The sequence below is a fragment of the Canis lupus genome, chromosome 6 (assembly GCF_048164855.1).
Source record: "Canis lupus baileyi chromosome 6, mCanLup2.hap1, whole genome shotgun sequence".
In the NCBI taxonomy this organism is placed as follows: domain Eukaryota; kingdom Metazoa; phylum Chordata; class Mammalia; order Carnivora; family Canidae; genus Canis; species Canis lupus.
In genome coordinates, this window is record NC_132843.1 from 39,294,565 (window position 1) to 39,316,444 (window position 21,880).

A 21,880-nucleotide genomic window follows, 5' to 3' on the forward strand; every position below is an offset into this window, starting at 1 on the left:
GCCCTACTCTTGCTCGTGCTCAATCTCTCTTTCAAATGGATAAATAAATCTTAAAAAAATAATAATAATATTGGGGCACCTGGGTGGCTCAGTCAGTTGGACAGTCAATTCTTGGTTTTAGCTTAGGTCGTGATCTCAGGGACATGGAATTGAGCCCTGCAATCAGCTCCACACTTGGTGGGAAGTCTGCTGGAGATTCTTTCTCCTTCCCCCTCAGCCCCTGCCCCTGCTCTCTCTAAAAATAAATAGATAAATCTAAAAACAAATAAAAAAGATTTATGCATATTTATTGATGGTAAATGTACCTCAAAAGAAAAATCTGTAAAGAAATATTGAGATCTTGGTTCTGATATGTACATTGCAATATTTAGGGGGAGGTATATTCCTATCTGCAATTTACTTTGGAGTGTACTCAAAAATAAGATGAATTAACACATGGATAGATAAATACATGATAAACCAAGGTCAAATGTTAATGACAAAATGTAGGTAATGTGATGTTGCATGTTCATTGTAGAGTTTTTTCAATTTTTTGCTTATTTTAAAATTAAAAAAAAAATTTAAAGCTCTCAACCCAGAGCTTGAACTCACAACAAGATCAAGACCTAAGCTTAGGGATGCCTGGGTGGCTCAGAGGTTGAGCGTCTGCCTTCAGCTCAGGGCGTGATCCTGGTCCGGATATCGAGTCCTGCATCGGCCTGGTCTCCCTGCCGGGAATCTCCTTCTCTCTCTGCTTCTGTGTGTCTCATGAGTAAATAAATTAAATCTTAAAAAAAAAAAAAAAAAAAAAAAAAAAAAAAGACCTGAGCTTAGATCAAGAATCTGCTCTGAACTGGATGAGCCACCCAGGTGCCCCACAATTTTTTGTTTACTGAAAAATTTTATAGTAAAGTGTTGGAAGAAAGACAGATATATATATAAAGGAAGAAGTTTGAAAGGGTATATGCTAAATTATTATTATCTCTGGGAAGAGGAGCTTTATCTTTTAATTCACACTCTTCTATTTACAATAATTGCTTTCCAAGTATGGACTCACTGTTTCTTAATAACAACACAAATATAATTTTTTTAAAAGTCAAAATTGGTCCTCACAAGATAGGACAAATCCCTTAATGTAAAGGGTTAACCATTCTTTGCCAGCAATATCTGTTCTGTTTTTGTATAAGGTATAATAGAGTGAAGGAGAAGCCAGTTATGAATTTTTTCCAGTTATGAATTTTTTAAAAGAATGCTTCCTTGATGGTGTGCTTGGGTGGCTCAGTTAGTGAAGCGTCTGCTTTCAGTTCAAGTCATCTCAGGGGTTCTAGGACTGAGCCCCACATTAGCTCCCTGCTCAGTGGAGAATCTGCTTCTCCCTCTGCCTCTGCCCCTTCCCCCACTTGCACGTGTGGGTGCTCTCTCTCAAATAAATAAATGAAATCTTAAAAAAACCCCACAACTTTCTTGGGGCACCTGGGTGGTTCAGTCGGTTTTGTGTCCAACTCTTGGTTTCTGCTCAGGTCATGATCTCATGGGTCATGAGACTGAGCCCCACGTTGGGGTCTGCTTAGATATTCTCTCCCTCTGCCCCTTCCCCTGCTCTCTCTCTCTAAAATATATACATATATCTTTAAAGAAAAAAAAAAGAATATTTTCTAAGAAATTATCCATATCTACTTCAACTAACCTCAAAGACATAGTTTTTCCCATAGTCCACCATCTTGAGTTTTTTTTTTTTTAAAGGAATTTTTATTTTATTTTTTTTTAAAATTTATTTATTTATGATAGGCACACAGTGAGAGAGAGAGGCAGAGACACAGGCAGAGGGAGAAGCAGGCTCCATGCACCGGGAGCCCGATGTGGGATTCGATCCCTGGTCTCCAGGATCGCGCCCTGGGCCAAAGGCAGGCGCCAAACCGCTGCGCCACCCAGGGATCCCCATCTTGAGTTTTTTTAAAATTAAATAATTTATTTATTCATGAGAGACACAGAGAGAGAGAGAGAGAGAGAGAGAGAGAGAGAGAGGCAGAGACACAGAGAGGGAGAAGCAGGCTCCATGCAGGGAGCCTGATGCGGGACTCGATCCCAAGTCTCCAGGATCACACCCCAGGCTGAAGGCACTGCCAAACTGCTGGGCCACCAGGGCTGCCCCACCATCTTGAGTTTTGCTAACAATGAGTCTCCATAGACATATTAAAAAAGGGAGAAGACTCCAAATGGAGTCACCCATGCTAAGCCAAATCACCAAATCAGTCCTTATTACCTAATAGCAGTTTAAACTTTCTCTAGAAACAGTCTTAATTGGTTAGCACCAATGACTCCTTTCCAAATCTCCCAAATGAAGATGAGGTAAACTGCCCTTTCCTTATCCTTTGCACTTCTGCCCAGAAGATGTCTTTCTTTTTGCACAGCTCCTTGGAACAACTTTCCACGTGCTTGATGGGATGCATCGTGGAATGAACCAAGTGACTTTTAAGTTCCTGTGGTTGAAATGTTGGTGTTTAACAGTGATTCGGGTGCCTTTCCTAGCATTATTTGTGTCCCTGTACTCTAATTCACATCCTAAGAGCCAGGGGAAGAAATGATGGCTCATTCTTTCCTTTCCTTTAATAGTTCTAAAACCAGAGACAGTTTGGATTCATTTCTAGGAAGTGAGACCTGCCTCAAGAGATTTTCTTAATCAAATTCTGCTGGGGAGAATACCTCAGGGGAATCTATTCAGGAGCATCTCATTAAAAAAAAAAAAATTCTTTAGCTAATTCCTCTTTTAAAATGGGGGAATATTATTTTACAACCATGTGAAAATCAGATGGAATCACATCTTTTGTGGACTTTTCTTATTATGTATTAAAGTCCTGAGATCTCAAGTACTGCCACTTATCTCTAGGGAAGGAGAAAAAAAAAATCCTTTACTCTTCCCTTCGAAAGAAAACAGTATTTGTGCAACAAAGTAATTTTAAAGAGGACAGACATTACAGAAGCTCTAAAGCCTGTGCTGACCTTGAAATCTAAAAACGGTAAATCATGAAAATCAATTCTAACATGAAGAGGAAATGAATAGAGGACTTGGAGGTAGAACATCTCCACAAACATGCTCCTCTGTTAATTAGGTAGCTAGGCAAATGAGGAACTCAAAGGAGATGGAGGCACTCAATAGAAAGGAGAAAAATAACGATCTCTTTTTCCAGAAGAGATCTTAAAATCTGACAATAACTTGGGCTTTTTTTTTTTTTTTGTTTAAACAAGAATATAGTGACTGACTTCAGATAAAGCTCAGCTTGTTTATATATGATCTGAGTACCAGGTTACAGATTAGAATACCACTCTACAAACATAATAATTATTTAATTTGTCTTTGTTATTCTGTGTAAACTGTCCTGCTATTCTGTCCCCCTCCCCCCCAAAAAACTGTGGTAGCATTTCACTGAAAGGAGCAGTGTATCCATGAAATGTGTGCCATTAAGGAGGTTGTAAATAATGATCAAAGATACTTATATAAAACTGTTTAAGTTTTACTAAACAAAACACAAGTAAAAGTTGAGGTTTTGGTTTTGTCAGCCTGAGGAAAAATAGGTGAGACCCAAAAATATACAGAAAGTGGGCTTTTCCCCCAGTGGAAAATTGTCAGCCCCATGGAAGCAAGGATCTTCACCTATTTTGCTTACTGATGTATCCTATGCATCTAGAAAACTGCCTGGTCATAAAGTAGGTATTGAACAAGTAGTTTCTGAATGAATGAATCCAAACATGTATTCCATGGCATAAGCTTTGACATACAGCCCCAATTGTTCTCTTTTATTTATGTATTTATTAAAGATTTTATTTTTATTAAGATCTACACCCAACATGGGGCTCCAACTCACAACCCTGAGATTAAGAGTCACGTGTTCCTCACACTGAGCTAGCAAGGCACCTACCTCACTGTTTCTTTCAACCCTAGGAAGCAGCATCATCATCTTCCCTGCTGTTTTGTTTCAGGACAAATGCTCCCTTAATCCCTACTGCCGCCCCCACCCCCTGCCACTGTTTCTTGACCTCTACTCTTCCTAAGCGCAATTTTTCCTTCTTTTCTTCCTTTTATTCTTTCTTTCTGCTTGGCATACTAATTAATTTCCCCCCAGTTTTACTGAGATATAATTGCATACATCACTATGTTTGTTTATGGCATACAGCATAATGGATTAGCTTGCATGTATTGTGAAATGATTACTGCTGTAAATTTAGTTAGCATCCACCACCTCTTATAGATACAATAAAAAGAGGAAACAGAAAAAGAAAAAAAAGTGTTTTCATTGTGATGGAAACTCTTAGGTTTACCCTCTTAACATCTTCCACATAGAGCATACAGTAGTGTTAGGTATAGTCATTGTGCTGTAGGTTATATCTTTAGTACATGTACTTATCTTGTAACAAGAGCTTCAACTTTTGACCACCTTTTTCCTATCATGATACCCCCTTTCCTCTGCTCACTTCTGGTAACCACAAAGCTGATCATCACCAACCTCTCTTTCTAAAATAGATTTTTGCTTTATTATTATTATTATATTTTAAAGTAATCTCTACACCCAGTGTGGGGCTGAGCCAGCCACATGCCTCTGATGCTGTGCTCTGAGTTTGTTTTTGTATTTTAGATTTCATATATAAATGAGATTATAAAGTGTTTGTTTTTTTCTGGCTTACTTCACTGAACATAGTGTCCTCAAGGTCCATCGATGTTGCAAATGGCAGCACTCTCTCTCTCTCATTCTCTTTTCTTTCTTTCCCCTCTTTTTTTTTTTTAACAAGGCTAGGTAGTATTCTACTGCATGTAAATACTGCCTCTTCTTTATCCATTCATCCCCTGATGGATACTTAGGTTGCTTCCATGTCTTGCCTATTACAGATAATGCTGGTATGAACATGGGGGTGCACATATTTTTTTGAGTTAATGTTTTCATTTCCTTTGGATATATTCCCAGAAGTGGATTTGCTGGATCATATGATCATATTACTTTTAATTTTTCGAGGATTCTCCTTACTGTTTTCCATAATGGCTGTGTCAGCACAATTTCTTAAACACAACCAGCTCCCTCCTGCTTTCACATTCTCATGTGTCATTTCTCCCACCAGAAAGTGAATCTTCTCAACCAAACTAAGCCTTTTGTCTCTTTTTTTAAAGTTTTAATTATTTAAGTAAGGCTATATCCAACATGGGGCTCAAACTCATGACCTTGAGATCAAGAATTGTGTGCTATACTGACTGCACCAGCCAGGTGTTCCCCATTTGCCTCATTCTAAACCTTACTTAACAATCTGTAATTTGATTTTTTTATTTTTATTTTTTAAATAAATATATTTTTAAAGTCTTTATTTACTTATTCATAGACATGCAGAGAGAGAGAGAGAGGCAGAGACACAGGCAGAGGGAGAAGCAGGCTCCATGCAGGGAGCCTGACGTGGAACTCGATCCCGGGACTCCAGGATCATGCCCTGGGCTGCAGGCGGCGCTAAACCGCTACGCCACCGGGGCTGCCCACAATCTGTAATTTTAACATAACTATCGTAGACAACCATATTTAACCCCAATTTCACATCTTTTATATGATAGTGCATGTAATGAAATTTATCAATCTTTTTTTCTTCTGGTGTTTATACATTTTGTGGTCTTCCTTGGCCATGTTATAAAGATATTCTATTTATCATATATCTGATAATTAATACCCAGAATATATACAGAACTCCTAAAGCTCAAGAACAAGGAACAAGTGAGTCAATACAAAAGTAAACCAGCACTTGAATACACATTTCACTAAAGAAGACACACAAATAGCCAAAAGTACATGAGCAAATGCTCGACAGCACTATTAGGGAAATACAAATCAAAACCACACAAGATACCACTGTGCATCCATTAGGATGGCTATGATGAAAAATAACAGAAAACGACAAGTATTATTGAGGATGTGGAGAAACTGAACTCTCAAGAATTGCTGGTGGGGATATAAAAGTGGTGCAGCCACTGTGGAAAATATTCAGCAGTTCGCAAAAATTAACTGTAGACTCACCATATGAGCCAGCAATCCCACTTCTGGGTATATAGACAAAAGAATTGAAAGCAGGGTCCTCAACAGAGAATTGTAAACCAATGTTCATAGCAGCATTATTCACAACTGCAAAAAGGAGGAAACAACAGAAATGTCCATCGGCGGATGAATGGATAAACAAAATATGGAGTGTGTGTGTGTGTATTCAAAGGCATATTATCCGGCATTAAAAGGGTTGAAATTCTCACATATGCTATAATACAGAAGAAGAACCTTAAGGAAATTATGCTGAGTGAAATATGATAGAACCAAAGGGACAAATATTGTAAGATTCCACTATATGATGTACCATAGAGATAAAAAGAAGAACAGTGGCTACCGGGGGCTGGGGAATGGGCAATTATGATTTAATGGGCACAAAATTTTAGTTGGGATGATAAAAAAGTTCTGAAGAGGTATGGTGTTATAGTTGCACAATAATGTGAATGTACTTAGTGCTGTTGAACCTTACACTGAGAAATGGAAATGAAAAATACAAATTCTAAGTTACATATATTTTACTACAAATTAAAAACATTAATAACACAATGTACCAAAAACCACTGTATACTTTAAATGGGTGAATTGTAGGATACAGGATTATGTCTCAATAATTGTTTAAAAATACATCAGTGTTAAAACTTTTTGCTTTATTTATTAAAAAGTTACTTACTTAAAAGACTCAAAAGGAGGAGAGCCTGCTGTACACGCCCATAAATGTACTTACTGTTCTTTCTGCCTTCCTGATGTTCCAAGGTCCCTTCTTTATTTCTTTTCTGTTCAGAGACCTTCTTTTACCCACAGGGTAGGTCTGCTAGCAACACACTCTTTTAGGTATTATCCTTCATATAGGAAGGCTTTGACTCCCACTTAATTCCTGAAGGATACTTTCACTGGGTTTAGAATTCTGGTTAGACACTTTTCCTTTCAGCCTTTGAGAAATGTTGTGCCATTTCCCTGGATTCAGACAAGCAATCCAACTATTGTCTGAACTGTCTTATCGCTATGGGCAAGGACTCATTTCTCTCCCAGTTTACAACTGCTGCGTCTTCACTGTGCTGAAGTTGGACTAGGGTGTGCCTACACAGAGGTCACTTCAAGAGGGTCCTGTTGGGTTTGAGCATCAACTTCCATCAGTAGCTTCATGTCTCCTGCCAAATCTGTGAAGTTTTCAGCCATTATTTACCAAATGAGCTTGTCATCTGTATCTCTCTCCTTCTTTGAGCACACCAAGGATACAAAGTTCACCCCCCCCTTTTAAAAAGATTTTATTTATTCATGAGAGACACACACAGAGAGAGAGGCAGATATAGAGGCAGAGGGAGAAGCAGGCTCCTTGTAGGGGGCCCGATGTGGGACTCGATCCTGGGACTCTCAGATCATGCCCTGGGCCAAAGGCAGGTGCTCAACCACTGAGCCACACAGGCATCCCCAAAGTTCTCTGTTTGTCATGATCCCACAGCATCTGTTAGGTTGACTTTTACTTTTGCTCAGATGGGACTGACTCCTTCCTTCCTCCCTCATCCTGCTGCTGAGCACATCCCTAAGCCTTTACCGCAGCTACTGCATCTTTCAATTCTAAAAGCCCTACTTGGGTATTTCTATTTCCTTGCTGAGGCTTTCTACTGTTTTCATGTTTTGAGCAAATTCACAACTGCTTGTTGAAGGTGTGTGGGTGGTTTTTAAAAAAATCTAACTGCTTTAAAATCTTTGTCAGGTAATTCTAACATCTTGGTGATGACATATATTGACTGTCTTTTAAAATTCAGTTTAAGATCTCCCTGGTTTTTAGGATGCCTGGGTGGCTCAGCGGTTAAGTGCCTGCTTTCAGCTCAGTACATGATCCTGGAGTCCTGGGATTGAGTTCTGCATCGAGCTCCCTGCATGGAGCCTGCTTCTCCCTCTGCCTGTGTCTCTCCTGAATAAATAAATAAAATCTTAAAAAAAAAAAAAAAAAAAAAGATCTCCCTGGTTCTTAATAGGACATATGACTTTCAGTTCAAAGCTAGACATTTCAGGGATGCCTGGGTGGCTCAGTGGTTTAGTGCCTGCCTTTGGCCCAGGGCGTGGTCCTGGAGTCCTGGGATGGAGTCTCACATAAGGCTCCCTGCATGGAGCCTGCTTCTCCCTCTGCCTGTGTCTCTGCCTCTCTCTCTCTCTGTGTCTCTCCTAAATAAACAAATACAATCTTAAAACAAAACAAAAAACCTAGACCTTTCTGTATTATGTTACCAGGTTCTAGATTTTACATAAACCTATTTTGGCTGGCCTTTTCCAAAACTGCTCCAGCAAGGGAAGGGAATGAGATGTCCAGTCAATACCAGTTGAGAGTTCCCCACTCAGTCTCCATCAAAATCCAAGTGTTGGTGAGTTGTTACTGTAGGGGGTTGGTGGGAGTTCCAGCTTCCCATGGGGTCATTTCAACACCATGATGGGAGTGGCCATGTCACTACTGGATTATGGTAAAGTCCTGACTCCTATCAGCTTTCGCCATGTCACTACTGGATTATGGTAAAGTCCTGACTCCTATCAGCTTTTCTCTGATATCACATAGGGTGGGGGCCAGGGTGGGACACCTTATGACTGCCCACTGGAGATGGAAGCTGAGGCTCCCCATTTGGCACCTACTGGTATGAGCATGGGTAGAGTCAGTTTTTTCTGCAGTGTCTCAGTAGAGTATGGAGGATATTATCTAAAAGTTTTCTGTCTTGCTAGGTTGACTCTTTCCCTTGCTTTTGGCTATAGAAAGCAAGCTTTTCTTTGCTTGTTTTGTCTATGCCCAATGAAATTTCCAGGCTGCTAGCTTTCTCAGTTTCTGGTCTGGGATGCATGAGGTAAGAAGACAACTCAGGGAACTCATCACCATGAAGTTCCTAGTCCTGAGGTCCCTAGCTGGTCTTTCTTCTCTCCACTTTTTAAAGTCTCTTTTTTTTATATATGATATATATATATGATAGAACACTGAAGACCTTTTTATGTTTTTACTCATACTTATTGGAACAGGGAAAGGTATGTCTACTTCATTTTCTATGAGGTACAAGCATGTCAAACACAATTTTTTTTTCCCTTTTAACTGAACACACCAGTTTGTGTATCCGTTGTACTGATGGGCACCTGGACGATCTCTAGTTTACAGCCATTATACGAACAAAGGTACTATGAATATTCTTACACATACATATATTGATTTCTCTCTGGTAGGTTTATGTTTACTTTTACAAAAGCTGCCAGAACTTATCCTTTTTTAAAGATTTTTTTATTTGAGAGAGAGAAAGAGAGAGAAAACAGACAGGGAGAGTGTCAGGGAGAGGGAGAAACAGATTCCTCAATTAGTAGGGAACCTGACTTGGGGCTAGATCCCAGGACTCCAAGATTATGACCTGAGTTGAAGGCAGATGCTTAAATGACTGAGGCACCCAGGAGCCCCTGATAGAGCTTTTTTTTATAAAAGTTGTGCTATTTTATTCTCCCACAACTGTTTATAAACATTTTGGTCATGCCAACTCACTGTGGCTTTAATTTGCATTTATTTGATGAGTTATGATTTGCTGCATATTTTTCATATGTTTATTGGCCATATGTATATTTCTTTGGTAAACTGTGTTCAAATCTTCACTTTAAAATTGGGTTGTGGGATTCCTGGGTGGTGCAGTGGTTTAGCACCTGCCTTAGGCCCAGGGAGACCCGGAGATCCTAGAGACCCGGGATTGAATCCCACGGGCTCCCAGTGCATGGAGCCTGCTTCTCCCTCTGCCTGTGTCTCTGCCTCTCTCTCTCTCTCACTGTGTGCCTATCATAAATTTAAATAAATAAATAAATAAATAAATAAATAAATAAATAAATAAAATTGGGTTGTGATTTTATTTTTTTAAAATATATATTTTTAAAGATTTTATTTATTTGTTTATTCATGAGAGACACACACAGAGAGGGAGAGATATAGGCAGAGAGAGGAGAAGCAGGCTCCATGCAAAGAGCCCGATGTGGGACTCGATCTTGTGACTCAAGGATCATGCCCTGAGCTGAAGGTAGATGCTCAACTGCTGAGCCATCCGGGTGTCCCTGGGTTGTGTTTTTATTTTATTTTAAAGGTTTTATTTATTCATGAGAGACACACAGAGAGAGGCAGAGACGCAGACAGAAGGATAAGCAGGGTCCATGCAAGGAGTCCGATGTGGGACTCGATCCTGGGATGTAGGGATCATGCCCTGAAATGAAAGCAGACGCTCAACCGCTGAGCCACCCAGGCGTCCCCCTGGATTGTGTTTTTAATAAAATGAAGAAAAATAAAATTGGGTTGACTTTTTAAAAAAATTCATTGTAGAAGAGTTCTTTATGTATTCAGGATATATATCATTCATGAATATTTTCTCCCAGTTTGTGCTTTGTTTTTATAATGGTGTCTTTGGTGAATACGTTTACATTTTGTTAAGGTATACTCTATCAGTGCTTTCTTTTATAGTTATTGCTTTCTGTGTCCTATCTAAGAGACCTTTAACTACATGCAGGTCATGAAGATATTATCTTATGCTTTCTTCTAAGGGCTTTATAATTTTATCTCTTACGTTTCAGTCTACAATCTGTGCCAAATTCAGTTTGTATATGCTATGAAGTTGCTGTTAAAGATTAGTTTCTTTCCTTAGAATATTTGTTTCTGCACCACTTGTTGCAGGATGTTACTTCTCCTGTCGGATTGCTTTAGTGCCTATGTCCAAATCAAAGGACCACAAAAGTGTGGATCTATTTCTGAGCTATCTATTTTGTTCCACTGATCTATTTTTATAAATATTTTATTTATTTGATAGAAAGAGATAGCAAGAGAGAGCATGGGGGGGTGGGTAGAGGGAGAGGCAGAAGCAGGCTCCCCAATGGGGGGCTCCATCCCAGGACCCCTGGGATCATGACCTGAGCGGAAAGAAGATGCCTAACTGGACTGAGCTACGGGGACATCTCCTACAGATCTATTTTAATGGCAATTTATTATATTATTTATTTTTTTTAATAGAGAGCACATGAACAGTGATGGAAGGGCAGAGGGAGAGAGCAAGAGAATCCAAAGTAGACTCCATACTCAGCGCAGAGCCCTACGTGGGGCTTGATTTCATGGCCCTAAGAACATGACCTGAGCTGAAAACAAGAGTCAGATGCCCAAGCCAACGGAGGCACCCCTATTTTTATTTAAAAAATTTATTATTATTGTTATTGTTATTTTATGTTTTTTTAAAGATTTATTTATTCATGAGAGACAGAGAGAGAGAGAGAGAGAGGGGCAGAGACACAGGTAGAGGGAGAAGCAGGCTCTTTGCAGGGAGCCCGATGCGGAAATCAATCCCTGATCCCGGGATCATGACCTGAGCCGAAGGCAGGCGCCCAACCACTGAGCCATCCAGGCATCTGTATTGTTATTTTTTAAATAGGTTTTATGCCCAACAGTAGGGCTTGAAGTCCTGACCCTGAGATCAATAGTGGTGTGCTCTACCTACTAAGCCAGCCAGGTACCACTCTAAAGTCTATTTATTTATTATTTATTTAAAAAGATTTTATTTATTGGACAGAGAGAGTGGCAGGAAGAGGGAGAACCAGGCTCCTCACTGAGCAGGGAGCCTGATGCAGGGCTTAATCCCAGGACTCTGGTATCATGGCCTGAGCTGAAGGCAGATGCTTAAGTGACTGAGCCACCCAGACACTCCTCTAAAGCCAATTTAAACCGTGTTATAGTAACTCTGGGAGTCAGATAATATAAGTTTTGGAAAAAAAACAAAACAGTTTTTTAAAAGATCACTTTGAATATTCCAGGTTCTTTGCATCTCCATATCAATTCTTAGAAAATCAGCTTATTAATTTTTACAGAAAAGCCTTCTGGTAACATAATCTACATTGCACAGAATATAACAACTGAGGCTCACCATCTCTAAATGTGGCATATTTCTCCATTTACTTAAGTCTTCTTTAATTTCTCTGATAAATGTTTTAATTTTCATTATAAAGTTCTTGCCTATTTTTGGGTATATTTATTTCTTTTTCTTGATATATTTATTTCTAATTAGTTTTATTATCCTATTATAAATGCTTTTTAAAAATATAGACTTTATTTTTTTAGAGCAGTTTTAGGTTCAAAACAGTACCGAGATTTCTAATACACATAATGCCCCTAAACAAGCACAGCCTATTCCATTGCCAACATTCCTGACCAGAGTGGTACACTGATTAACAATTGGTGTACCGGGATGCCTGGTAGCTCCGCAGTTGAGCATCTGCCTTCGGCCAGGGCGTGATCCTGGGGTCCCAGGATCTAGTCCCACATTGGGCTCCCTGGATGGAGCCTCCTTCTCCCTCTGCCTGTGTCTTTGCCTCTGTTTCTCATGAATGAATAAATAAAATCTTAAAAAACACCAAAAACCCCCCCAAAAACCAACAAAAAAACTGGTGTACTTATACTGAAACATCATTATCACTGGAGTCCATGATTTACATTAGGGTTTGCTCTTGGTGTTGTATATGCTATAGCTTTGGAGAAATGTATTAACAATATATATCTAACTATTATTCTATCATACCCAATAGTTTCACTGACCTAAAAATTTCTGTGCTCTGCTGACTCATTCCTCTTGTTCTCTCAACCGCTGGTATTAATAATGTCTCCACAGTTTTGCCTTTTCCAGAATGTTATATAGTTGGAATCATACAGTGTGTATGTAGGCCTTTTCAGGCTGGCTTCATTGACTTAGTACAATGATTTTACAGTTCCTCAATGTCTTTTTAGGGCTTGACAGCTCACTTCCTTTCAGTGCTGAATAATATTCTATGTCTGGCTGTACTAGTTTATCCATTCACCTACTGAAAAACATTTTGGTCACTTCCAAGTTTCGGGAGTTATGAAAAAAGTGGCTGTAAAACATCTGTGTGCAGGTTATTGCATAGACATTAGTTTCCAATTTCTTTGGGTAAATGCCAATAAGTGCCACTGTTGTGTTGTGTGGTAAGAGTAGGTTCAGTTTTATAAGAATACAATTGATTCTTATATACCGATTTTATTTCCAGTAACTGTGCTAAAAAGTTGTAATAGATTTTGGGGTATCTCTCTGGATTTTATGATCCTGTAATCTGTAATCTATAAGCAGGAACGGTTTTACTTCTTTCTTCTTGATCTTTATGACTTTTATTCATCTTCCTCCCTTACTGCACTGGCTAGAACATTCAGAATAATGTTAAACAGAAGTAGTGAGGGTGGACATTTTTAGCTTTTTCCCAATTTTAGAAGGAAACACTGCATATTTCACCATTAAGTATAATGTTAACTATAAATGCCTTTTATAAGGCTGGGGAAATGCCCTTCTACTTCTAAGAGTTTCTGTCTATATGTTTAAACTCAACTTTGTTCTATAGATGTTTTTCCGCATCAAGTCTTTGTCAAATTACACTAGCCAGGGTTACACTAGCCTCAGGGTTATGAGCCAGGGTTACACTAGCCTCAAAAAATGAGCTTGGGTTACACTAGTCTCATAAAATGAGCTTGGTAGTGTTCTCCTCTATTTTCTGAAAGTGTTTGTGTAAAACTGGCATTATTTTGTTTTCAATGAGGAAATAGCCATTTAGTTGTGACATTTTTTTGTCTGAATGATTTGGTAAAGAACTAAACTAAACAACAGGCTATTCAGATATTCTTTCTTTTTGCATTAGTTTCATTAATTTGTATTTTTAAAGGAATTTATCCATTTCATATATATTGCTAAATGAATTGGCATAAAGTTATTCATAACATCTCCTTATTGGCCTCTTAATGACTACAGGACCTACAGGACAGACTGGTAATTTGTGTGATCTCTTATTTTCTCTTGTTCATTGTATCTAGAAGTTATCAATTTTGTTGCTCTTTTCAAATGTGTTTCCTTATTGTCTTTTAATATTTTATTGACTTCTATTCTTTTTTTTATTTTTTTAAATTATTTATTTATTTATTTTTTAATTTTATTTATTTATGATAGTCACAGAGAGAGAGAGAGAGAGGCAGAGATACAGGCAGAGGGAGAAGCAGGCTCCATGCACCGGGAGCCCGACGTGGGATTCGATCCCGGGTCTCCAGGATCGCGCCCTGGGCCAAAGGCAGGCGCCAAACTGCTGCGCCACCCAGGGATCCCCTATTCTTTTTTTTTAATATTTTATTTATTTATTCATGAGAGACAGAGAGAGAGAGAGAGAGAGAGAGAGAGAGGCAGAGACACAGGCAGAGGGAGAAGCAGGCTCCATGCAAGGAGCCCGACGTGGGACTTGATCCTGGGTCCCCAGGATCACACCCTGGGCTGCAGGCGGCACCAAACCGCTGCGCCACCAGGGCTGCCCTGACTTCTGTTCTTTATTAATTCCTTCTTTCTATAGATATCTGTGTTCTAGGAATGAGTGGGATGACTTTGGCTTTGCTCTTCTCACTGTCATTGAGTACTGTTACAGGAGATGAAGGGGAAGGTGTATTTACTCTATGTCAAGTGTAAAGTAAATATCACTTAATTCTCACACCTCAGGTTGGAAGTCACTGCAATACACACATGAAGATGCTGAGATGTAGAGTAGATAAAAAAGCTGTTCACAGTCATTTGGCTACAAGAATGTGGGATGGGAAGAGGAGCCTATCTGCATTTGATTCTGGGGTGTGTCTAGCCCCAAGGACATCTTCAGGTTTGGCTGACTACAGAACTCGGTATGTGGTCATACTCACAGCTAGATTTCATTACGGCCAAAGGACACAAAAGCAAAATCAGTAAAGGGGAAACATGAATCAGGCAAAACATGGAGGAAATGAGGTACAAGGTTATACACATCCTCCCAATGGAACCACACAGGATGTAATCTTTGGCAACATACTGGGACAACACATGTGAAATGTCTATCAAGGATGCTCATTACAAACTCAGTGACCAAGGTTCTTTGATTGGTGGCTGATCATACAGGTACTCTCTAAAATGTACCAAATTCTAGACTCTTCAAATGAAAGCAGTTTATTTTTTTAAAAAGATTTTATTTATTTATTTATGAGAGACAGAGAAAGAGAGAGAGAGAGAGGCAGAGACACAGGCAGAGGGAGAAGCAGGCTCCATGCAGGGAACCGGATGTGGGACTCGATCCCAGGACTCCAGGATCATGCCCTGGGCTGAAGGCAGGCACTAAACTGCTGAGCCACCCAGAGATTCCCCAGAGGAAAGCAGTTTAAACTGAATATACAGTTTATACACAGCAGGGACAGTAAGATACTTTCCTATTCAGGAAAGTTTTATATTAATAGAGGAAAATATTTGCCATTCAAATCACCAGATGCCAGCCAATTCCCAAACTTGGAAGCAGACTTTTTTCAGAATGGAAGTCCTAGGTCTGCTATTTTAATCCATTTTGTACATAAAGCCTATGTTTTCTCCACTGTATCAGGGAAAGGAGTCAAGATTTGGCATTAAGTCTCAATGACTGGCAGTGGCAACAAAGAAGAGCTGTGTTTGAAAGAATTCTGAATTATTTTGTGAGCTCAGCAAAAAAGGGCATCATAATATATTTAATAATAACTGCCAGAGGTAATAGCTATGTACTAAGTAACAGATTTTTGTTGACTGGTGATCTATCATAAAAAGCCAACTCTGATTCAGTAGTTATCTTTTATTAAATGATTACTATGTCCTAGGTAATATGCTAAGTATCTTATATGCATTATTTTATTTAATATGCATATTAATTTCTATTTTACAATAAAGAATCTGGAGCCTTGAGATATGTCAGCTTGCCCAAAGTCAGGCAGATAGTAACTGGTGGAGGTAGAATCTGAATCATGGCCTGATTCCCAAAACAAATGTGAAAGACCAGGTCCTCACATGTTTTGCTCCCCAGAAGAATTTTGAAAAACTATGAATCTCCTTATTATTATTTTTTTAAATATTTTATTTCCAAGTAATCGCTATACCCAACAGAGGGACTGACTCATGAGCCCAAGATCAAGAGTCCCATGCTTTACAGACTGAGCCAGCCAGATGCCCCTCCCCTGCAAATGATGTTATATATGGTTTTATCATTTTAAAATGATGAATCTGCATACTAAAAAGATTCAATACTTATTGTTATTCATTAAAAAAGGAATATTCTCAAAAAATAAAAATAAAAAAGGAATATTCTCTTAACATTTAGAAATTGAAATAATTTATCTTTGAACATTATTTCTATTCCACTTATTCCAGAGGATTTTATCTTATTATTATGTATCTTTTCATGCTTAAAAGTTCTTTTATTGAACCTATCCTTTTACTCCAAAAAAAGTGTTTCAATTCACATTTAATAGTACCTGTGAGGGACAGGGTAACTGGGTGATGGACATTAAGGAGGGCATGTCATGTAATGACCACTGGGTGTTATATAAGATTGATGCATCATTGACCTCTACCTCTGAAACTAATAATGCATTTTTTGTTAACTAAATTTAAATAAAAATAATAATAAAAGTACCTGTGACCATAAGACTCAAAGTATTAAAATTTTTCTTTTGCATTATGTAATCACTGTAATTTTGATTAATATATGCCTGATCAAAACAATGTAACTACACTTTCAAAATAACAGCTTTACTGAAGCATAATTCATATATCATAGAATTCATTCTTTTTTTTTTTTCTTTAAGAATTCATTCTTTTTAAGTGTCCTATGCAGTGGGTTTTAGTACATGGAGTTTTGGTGACGGCTAATTTTAAGTGTCAATTTGGCTAGGTTACAGTAGACATCTAGATAGTTGGTCAAACATTATTCTAGATGTGTCTGTGAAGGTAATTGTTAGATGAAATTAACATTTAAATCACTAGGTTGAGTCAAGCTGATTACCCTCCATAATGTGGTTAGGATTCAGCCAAACCCTTGTTGAAAGCCTTAGTAAGAAAAGAGACTGACCTCCACACAGGGCATTCTCAGTAGATTGCCCTCAGACTCCTTGAGCTGTGAAAACAACCCTCCCTTGGGTCTCCATTCTGCTGGCCTGCCCTGCAGATACTGGACTTGTCAGTCGCCGCAACGGTGTAAGCCGAGACCTTAAAATAATCTCTACAGGAGTGCCTGGCTGGCTCAGTCAGTACAGCGTGTAACTCTCGATCTCAGGGTCTTGAGTTCAAGCCCCATGCTGGGCATAGAGCTTACTTAAAAAATAATAAATAAAATGTCGCAAATAAAATCTATTAAAAAAACCTATTAGAATGAGAAAGATAGGGATCTAATTTTTAAAAAATGCACCTGGCTGGCTCAGTCAATAAAGCATGTGACTCTTGATCTCAGGGTTGTGAGTTTAAGCCCCACACCGGGTGTGGAGCTCACTTAAAAAACGAAAAAAAAACTGGAACACCTGGGTGGCTCAGTGGTTGAGTGAATGCGTGATCCTGTGGTTCCCAGGATTGAGTCCCACATCAGGCTCCCTGCATGGGGCCTGCTTCTCCCTCTGACTATGTCTCTGCCTCTCTCTCTGTGTCTCTCATGAATAAATAAATAAAATCTTAAAAAAAACCCCAACACTCTACATATATCTTGGTTGTTTCCATGGAGACCTCTGACTAACACAACAAACTTCATTTCAGGACATTTTTGTCACCCCCAAAAGAAACTCTGTACCCATTAGCAGTTACTCCCCATTCCTCCCTACCCTTAGATCTTATAAATCACTAATCTACTTTGTGCTTTTATATATTTGCCTATTCTGGACATTTGATATAAATGGAATCATAGACGCACCTGAGTAGCTCAATTGGTTAGGTATCTGACTTCCGCTCAGGTCATGATCTGAGTCCTGAGATCAAGCCCCTCGTTGGGCTACCTGCTCAGTAGGGAGTCTGCTTCCTCTTTTGCCACCCCCCCCCCCACTGCCTTATATGTGCATGCTCTCCCTCTAATAAATAAATAAAATCTTTAAAAAAATGGAATCATAAAGCAAATATGCGTTTTGTGACTGGCCTCTTTTATATAGCATAATGTTTTCACAGTTCATCCCTCTTGTTACATGTTTCTACCTCATTTCTTATTATTGCCAAAGAACATTCCACTGTATGCACATTTTGTTAATCCACTTATCCACCGTGGGAAACTCGCATTACTTCCATCTTTTGGCTGTTATAAATATTGCTGCTATGAACATTTCTGTATAAGTTTTTGTATGGACATGTGTTTTCAATTCTATTGGGGAGATACCTAGTAGCAAGACTGCTGGGTCAGATGGTAACTACATGTTTAACTTTTTGAGGGACTGCCAAAATGTTTTTCCAGAGAGGGTTATACCATTCCCATTCCCACCAACAATGTATGAGGGCTCCAGTTTCTTCACATGTGCATCAGTACTTTAATTAAAGCCATTCTGGTGGGTGTGAGGTGGTACCTCATTATGGTTTTCATTTCCATTTCCCTCATAATGATGTTGAGCATCTTTTCACATGCTTATTGGCCATGTGTGTATCTCTTTTGGAGAAATGTCTATTCAGATAATTTACCCATTTAAAAAACTATGTTGTCTTTGTGTGTGTTTGCCTTTTTAATTTGAGTCTCAATAGTTCTTTATATGTATGGGTTTTTGGATACAAGTCTCTTAATTGATATATAGTTTGTAAATATTTCTCCCATTCTGTGCACTGTTTTTTCGGTTTCTTTCTTTCTTTTTTTTTTTTTAAAGATTTATTTTTATCTTATTTTATGAGAGAGAGAGAGAGAGAGAGAGAGAGGCAGAGACACAGGCAGAGGGAGAAGCAGGCTCCAAGCCGGGAGCCCGACGCGGGACTCGATCCCGGGACTCCAGGATCGCGCCCTGGGCCAAAGGCAGGCGCGAAACCGCTGAGCCACCCAGGGATCCCAAAGATAGATAGATAGATAGATAGATCCCAAAGATAGATAGATAGATAGATAGATAGATAGATAGATAGATAGATAGATAGATAGATAGATTGATTTATTTATTTATTCATTCATTCATTCATTCAGAGAGAGAGAGAGGCAGAGACACAGGCAGAGGAAGAAGCAGGCTCCATGCAGGAAGCCCGATGTGGGACTCGATCCCAGGTCTCCAGGATCACACCCCAGGCCGCAGGCGGCGCTAAACCGCTGCGCCACCGGGGCTGCCCTTGTTTTTTCAGTTTCTTGATGGTGTTCTTTGAAGCACAAAAGTTTTAAATATTGACCAAATTCAATTTGCATATTTTTCTTTTGTTGAACAGGATTTTGGTGTTATAACCAAGAAATTATTGCCCAATGCATGAAGATTTCCTCTTTTTCTTTTTCTTTTAAGATCTTATTTATTCATGAGAGACACAGAGAGAGAGGCAGGGACCAGACAGAGGGAGAAACAGGCTCCTCATAGGGAGCCCAATGTGGGACTCGATCTCTGGATTGGGGATCACGCCCTAAGCCCAAGGCAGACACTCAACCACTGAGTCACCCGGACATCCCATGAAGATTTCCTCTTATGTTTTCTTCAAGAGTTTTATAGTTTTAGTTGTTATATTTAGGTTGATGATCAATTCTGAGTTAATTTTTCATATGGTGTGAGGCAAGCATCCAAGTTCAACCTTTTGTTATGTGTATATATCGTTATCATAGAGCCATTTACTGAAATATCATACTTTCCTCATTCAACTGCCATGGTACTCTCATCAAAAATCAATAAACTATTGGGGTGCCTGGGTGGCTCAGTAGTTGAGCATCTGCCTTTGGCTCAGGTGGTGATTCCGGGGTCCTGGGATGGAGTCCCACATCAGGCTCCCTGAGGGCAGCCTGCTTCTCCCTCTGCCTATGTCTTTGCCTCTCTCTCTCTCATGAATAAATAAATAAATCTAAAAAAAAAAATCAATAGACTATAAATGTAAGGGTATAATATACATTTTCATAACTATCATGAGAAGTAAAATTTTATTTGAAATAAACTGCTCTAATGAGATAAACCTGATTTCCTTAAACGTTTAAAAAAGAAACATCATTTTCCACTTACTGATTCCGATTCTATCACTGGTAAGATTCATTATTTTATTGTTAGAACTACTTTATTCATATAATTAATACAGCAGAGACAGAGATGAACCCAGGACTGGCTGACTCAAAGTCATGTTCATGTTCTTTGTTTATGTGATACAGGAAATGACCTGTTCAAAACTGATTGGCCTACCACCCTAGCCTAATCATAAAATATTATTTGATCAACAAAACTGCATTGTCCAGGAAAAAAAGTCTATCCCCCAATAGCCTGCTTCCCTGCTTCACAGGGAAAAAGACCCACTACACTTGGAAATGTTTTTCCACTATTTATTCACTTTGCAGACCACTGAGTACAAATTAGTTTTAGTGGGACATTAAAATGGGGATGTGGAGATAAAATCTTTATTTAAATTAAGAGATTTCTATTCTGGACCTAACCACTATGTGTGCCAGAGATGCGAGAGAAATACTGGCTTATTATTTTTCCTATCTTCCTTGGAATGAACCAACACCTTCATACCCTTGAATAATTAGAGCTTCATTAAGTTAGATCACATCCAGGACAAAATCAGTAAGACCAAAATGGTTGTTTTTCTTTAAATGGGTCAGTTATTTATTTATTCATGAGAGAGAGAGACAGAGAGAGAGAGAGAGAGAGAGAGAGAGAGATAGAGGCAGAGGCAGAAGGAGAAGCAGGCTCCATGCAGGGAGCCTGATGTGGGACTCGATCCTGGGACCCCAGGGTCATGCCCTGAGCTGAAGGCAGACGCTCAACCACTGAGCCACCTGGGCACCCCTAAGTGGGTCTTTTAAATTACTTCTTTCTAAGCCTGCTTATCATTATCAGGTTCTAGGAAATAGCTAAATCTGCTGAGACTACTTCCAGTGCTATGACATCACTAGTAACAATAAAAAGCTCTTTCAGAAGAACCTTGGCAGTAATCCCGGAGAATGCAAAACTTACTCTTACCTTCATTAAGGTAAGAGAACTAAACCTTGGAACTTCATGTTGGAGTTAAACCATTCTCTATCCACCCAGTATAGAATAAAGCAAACTGTTATTATAGAATGTGTCTCTATGCTTGCTTCCTTAAGTACACTGCTGGTCCTGGACCCTCTGGAGAGACCAAGGTGATTCGACAATCATAACACAGAGAAGAGTCCCACAGTCATGAGGCCAAGCAAATCACAGTTTAAAGAGAATACCGTAATGCATAGGGTCAACATCTACTATAGAAGTACATAAGTACACTGCTCCTGTCACCTCCAATTCAATAGGTCATCCTGACTTCTCTTCTTTTACTGTCATTTGAGCATGTATTTGTTAAACTTCTGTTATGTACCAGGCACTAGAAAATCAAAGGAAAATAAGAGAGACAAATGATCCTGCACCTGGAGCCTATAATCTAATGAGGGAGACAGAGAACTAATGAGTAAAGAGAGTAATCATGGATTATAGAAATAAATGAACAGGGTGCTCCGGTGTGGAGTAATGGAAAGGAACCTCTTTGGTGGGACAATCAGAAAGCTATTCTAAGAAAAATGACATTTAAGTGGGTATTTCTAATCCTTAAAGGATAAGAAACCAACCATAGGAAGAGTAAGAACACCTTTTTAGGCAGGGGGAATAAGCATAGTAGTACTCTAGTGAGAAAGGCCTTAGTCTGTTCTAGGATCTGAGACAAGACCAGCAAGATATAATACAGTAGATAAGGGAGAGATGGGAACAGAGAGATAGGGATGATGGGGAGAGGTGGGCAGTTAGTCAGGGACCAGGTCATTCTCTTTTTTAAAAGATTTATCTAAAAAAATAAAAATAAATAAAATAAATAAAAGATTTATCTATTTATCTGGGGGGGAGGGGCAGAAGGAAAGGGAAT

General features: G+C 39.0%; 1 protein-coding gene across 5 annotated transcripts in view; it reads right to left on the reverse strand.

The window, feature by feature from the left end:
- ASH1L (ASH1 like histone lysine methyltransferase) overlaps window positions 1–21,880 on the reverse strand; it is a 179,764-nt gene that overhangs the window by 39,877 nt on the left and 118,007 nt on the right. For 4 of the 5 annotated variants that reach the window (XM_072829860.1, XM_072829862.1, XM_072829863.1 and 1 more), the window contains one exon: window positions 6,024–6,128. The exons of the other annotated variant lie outside the window; for it this stretch is intronic. In XM_072829860.1, the coding sequence (XP_072685961.1) occupies window positions 6,024–6,128 (105 nt within the window). The remainder of the gene's footprint in view (window positions 1–6,023; window positions 6,129–21,880) is intronic. 5 annotated transcript variants of the gene reach the window in all.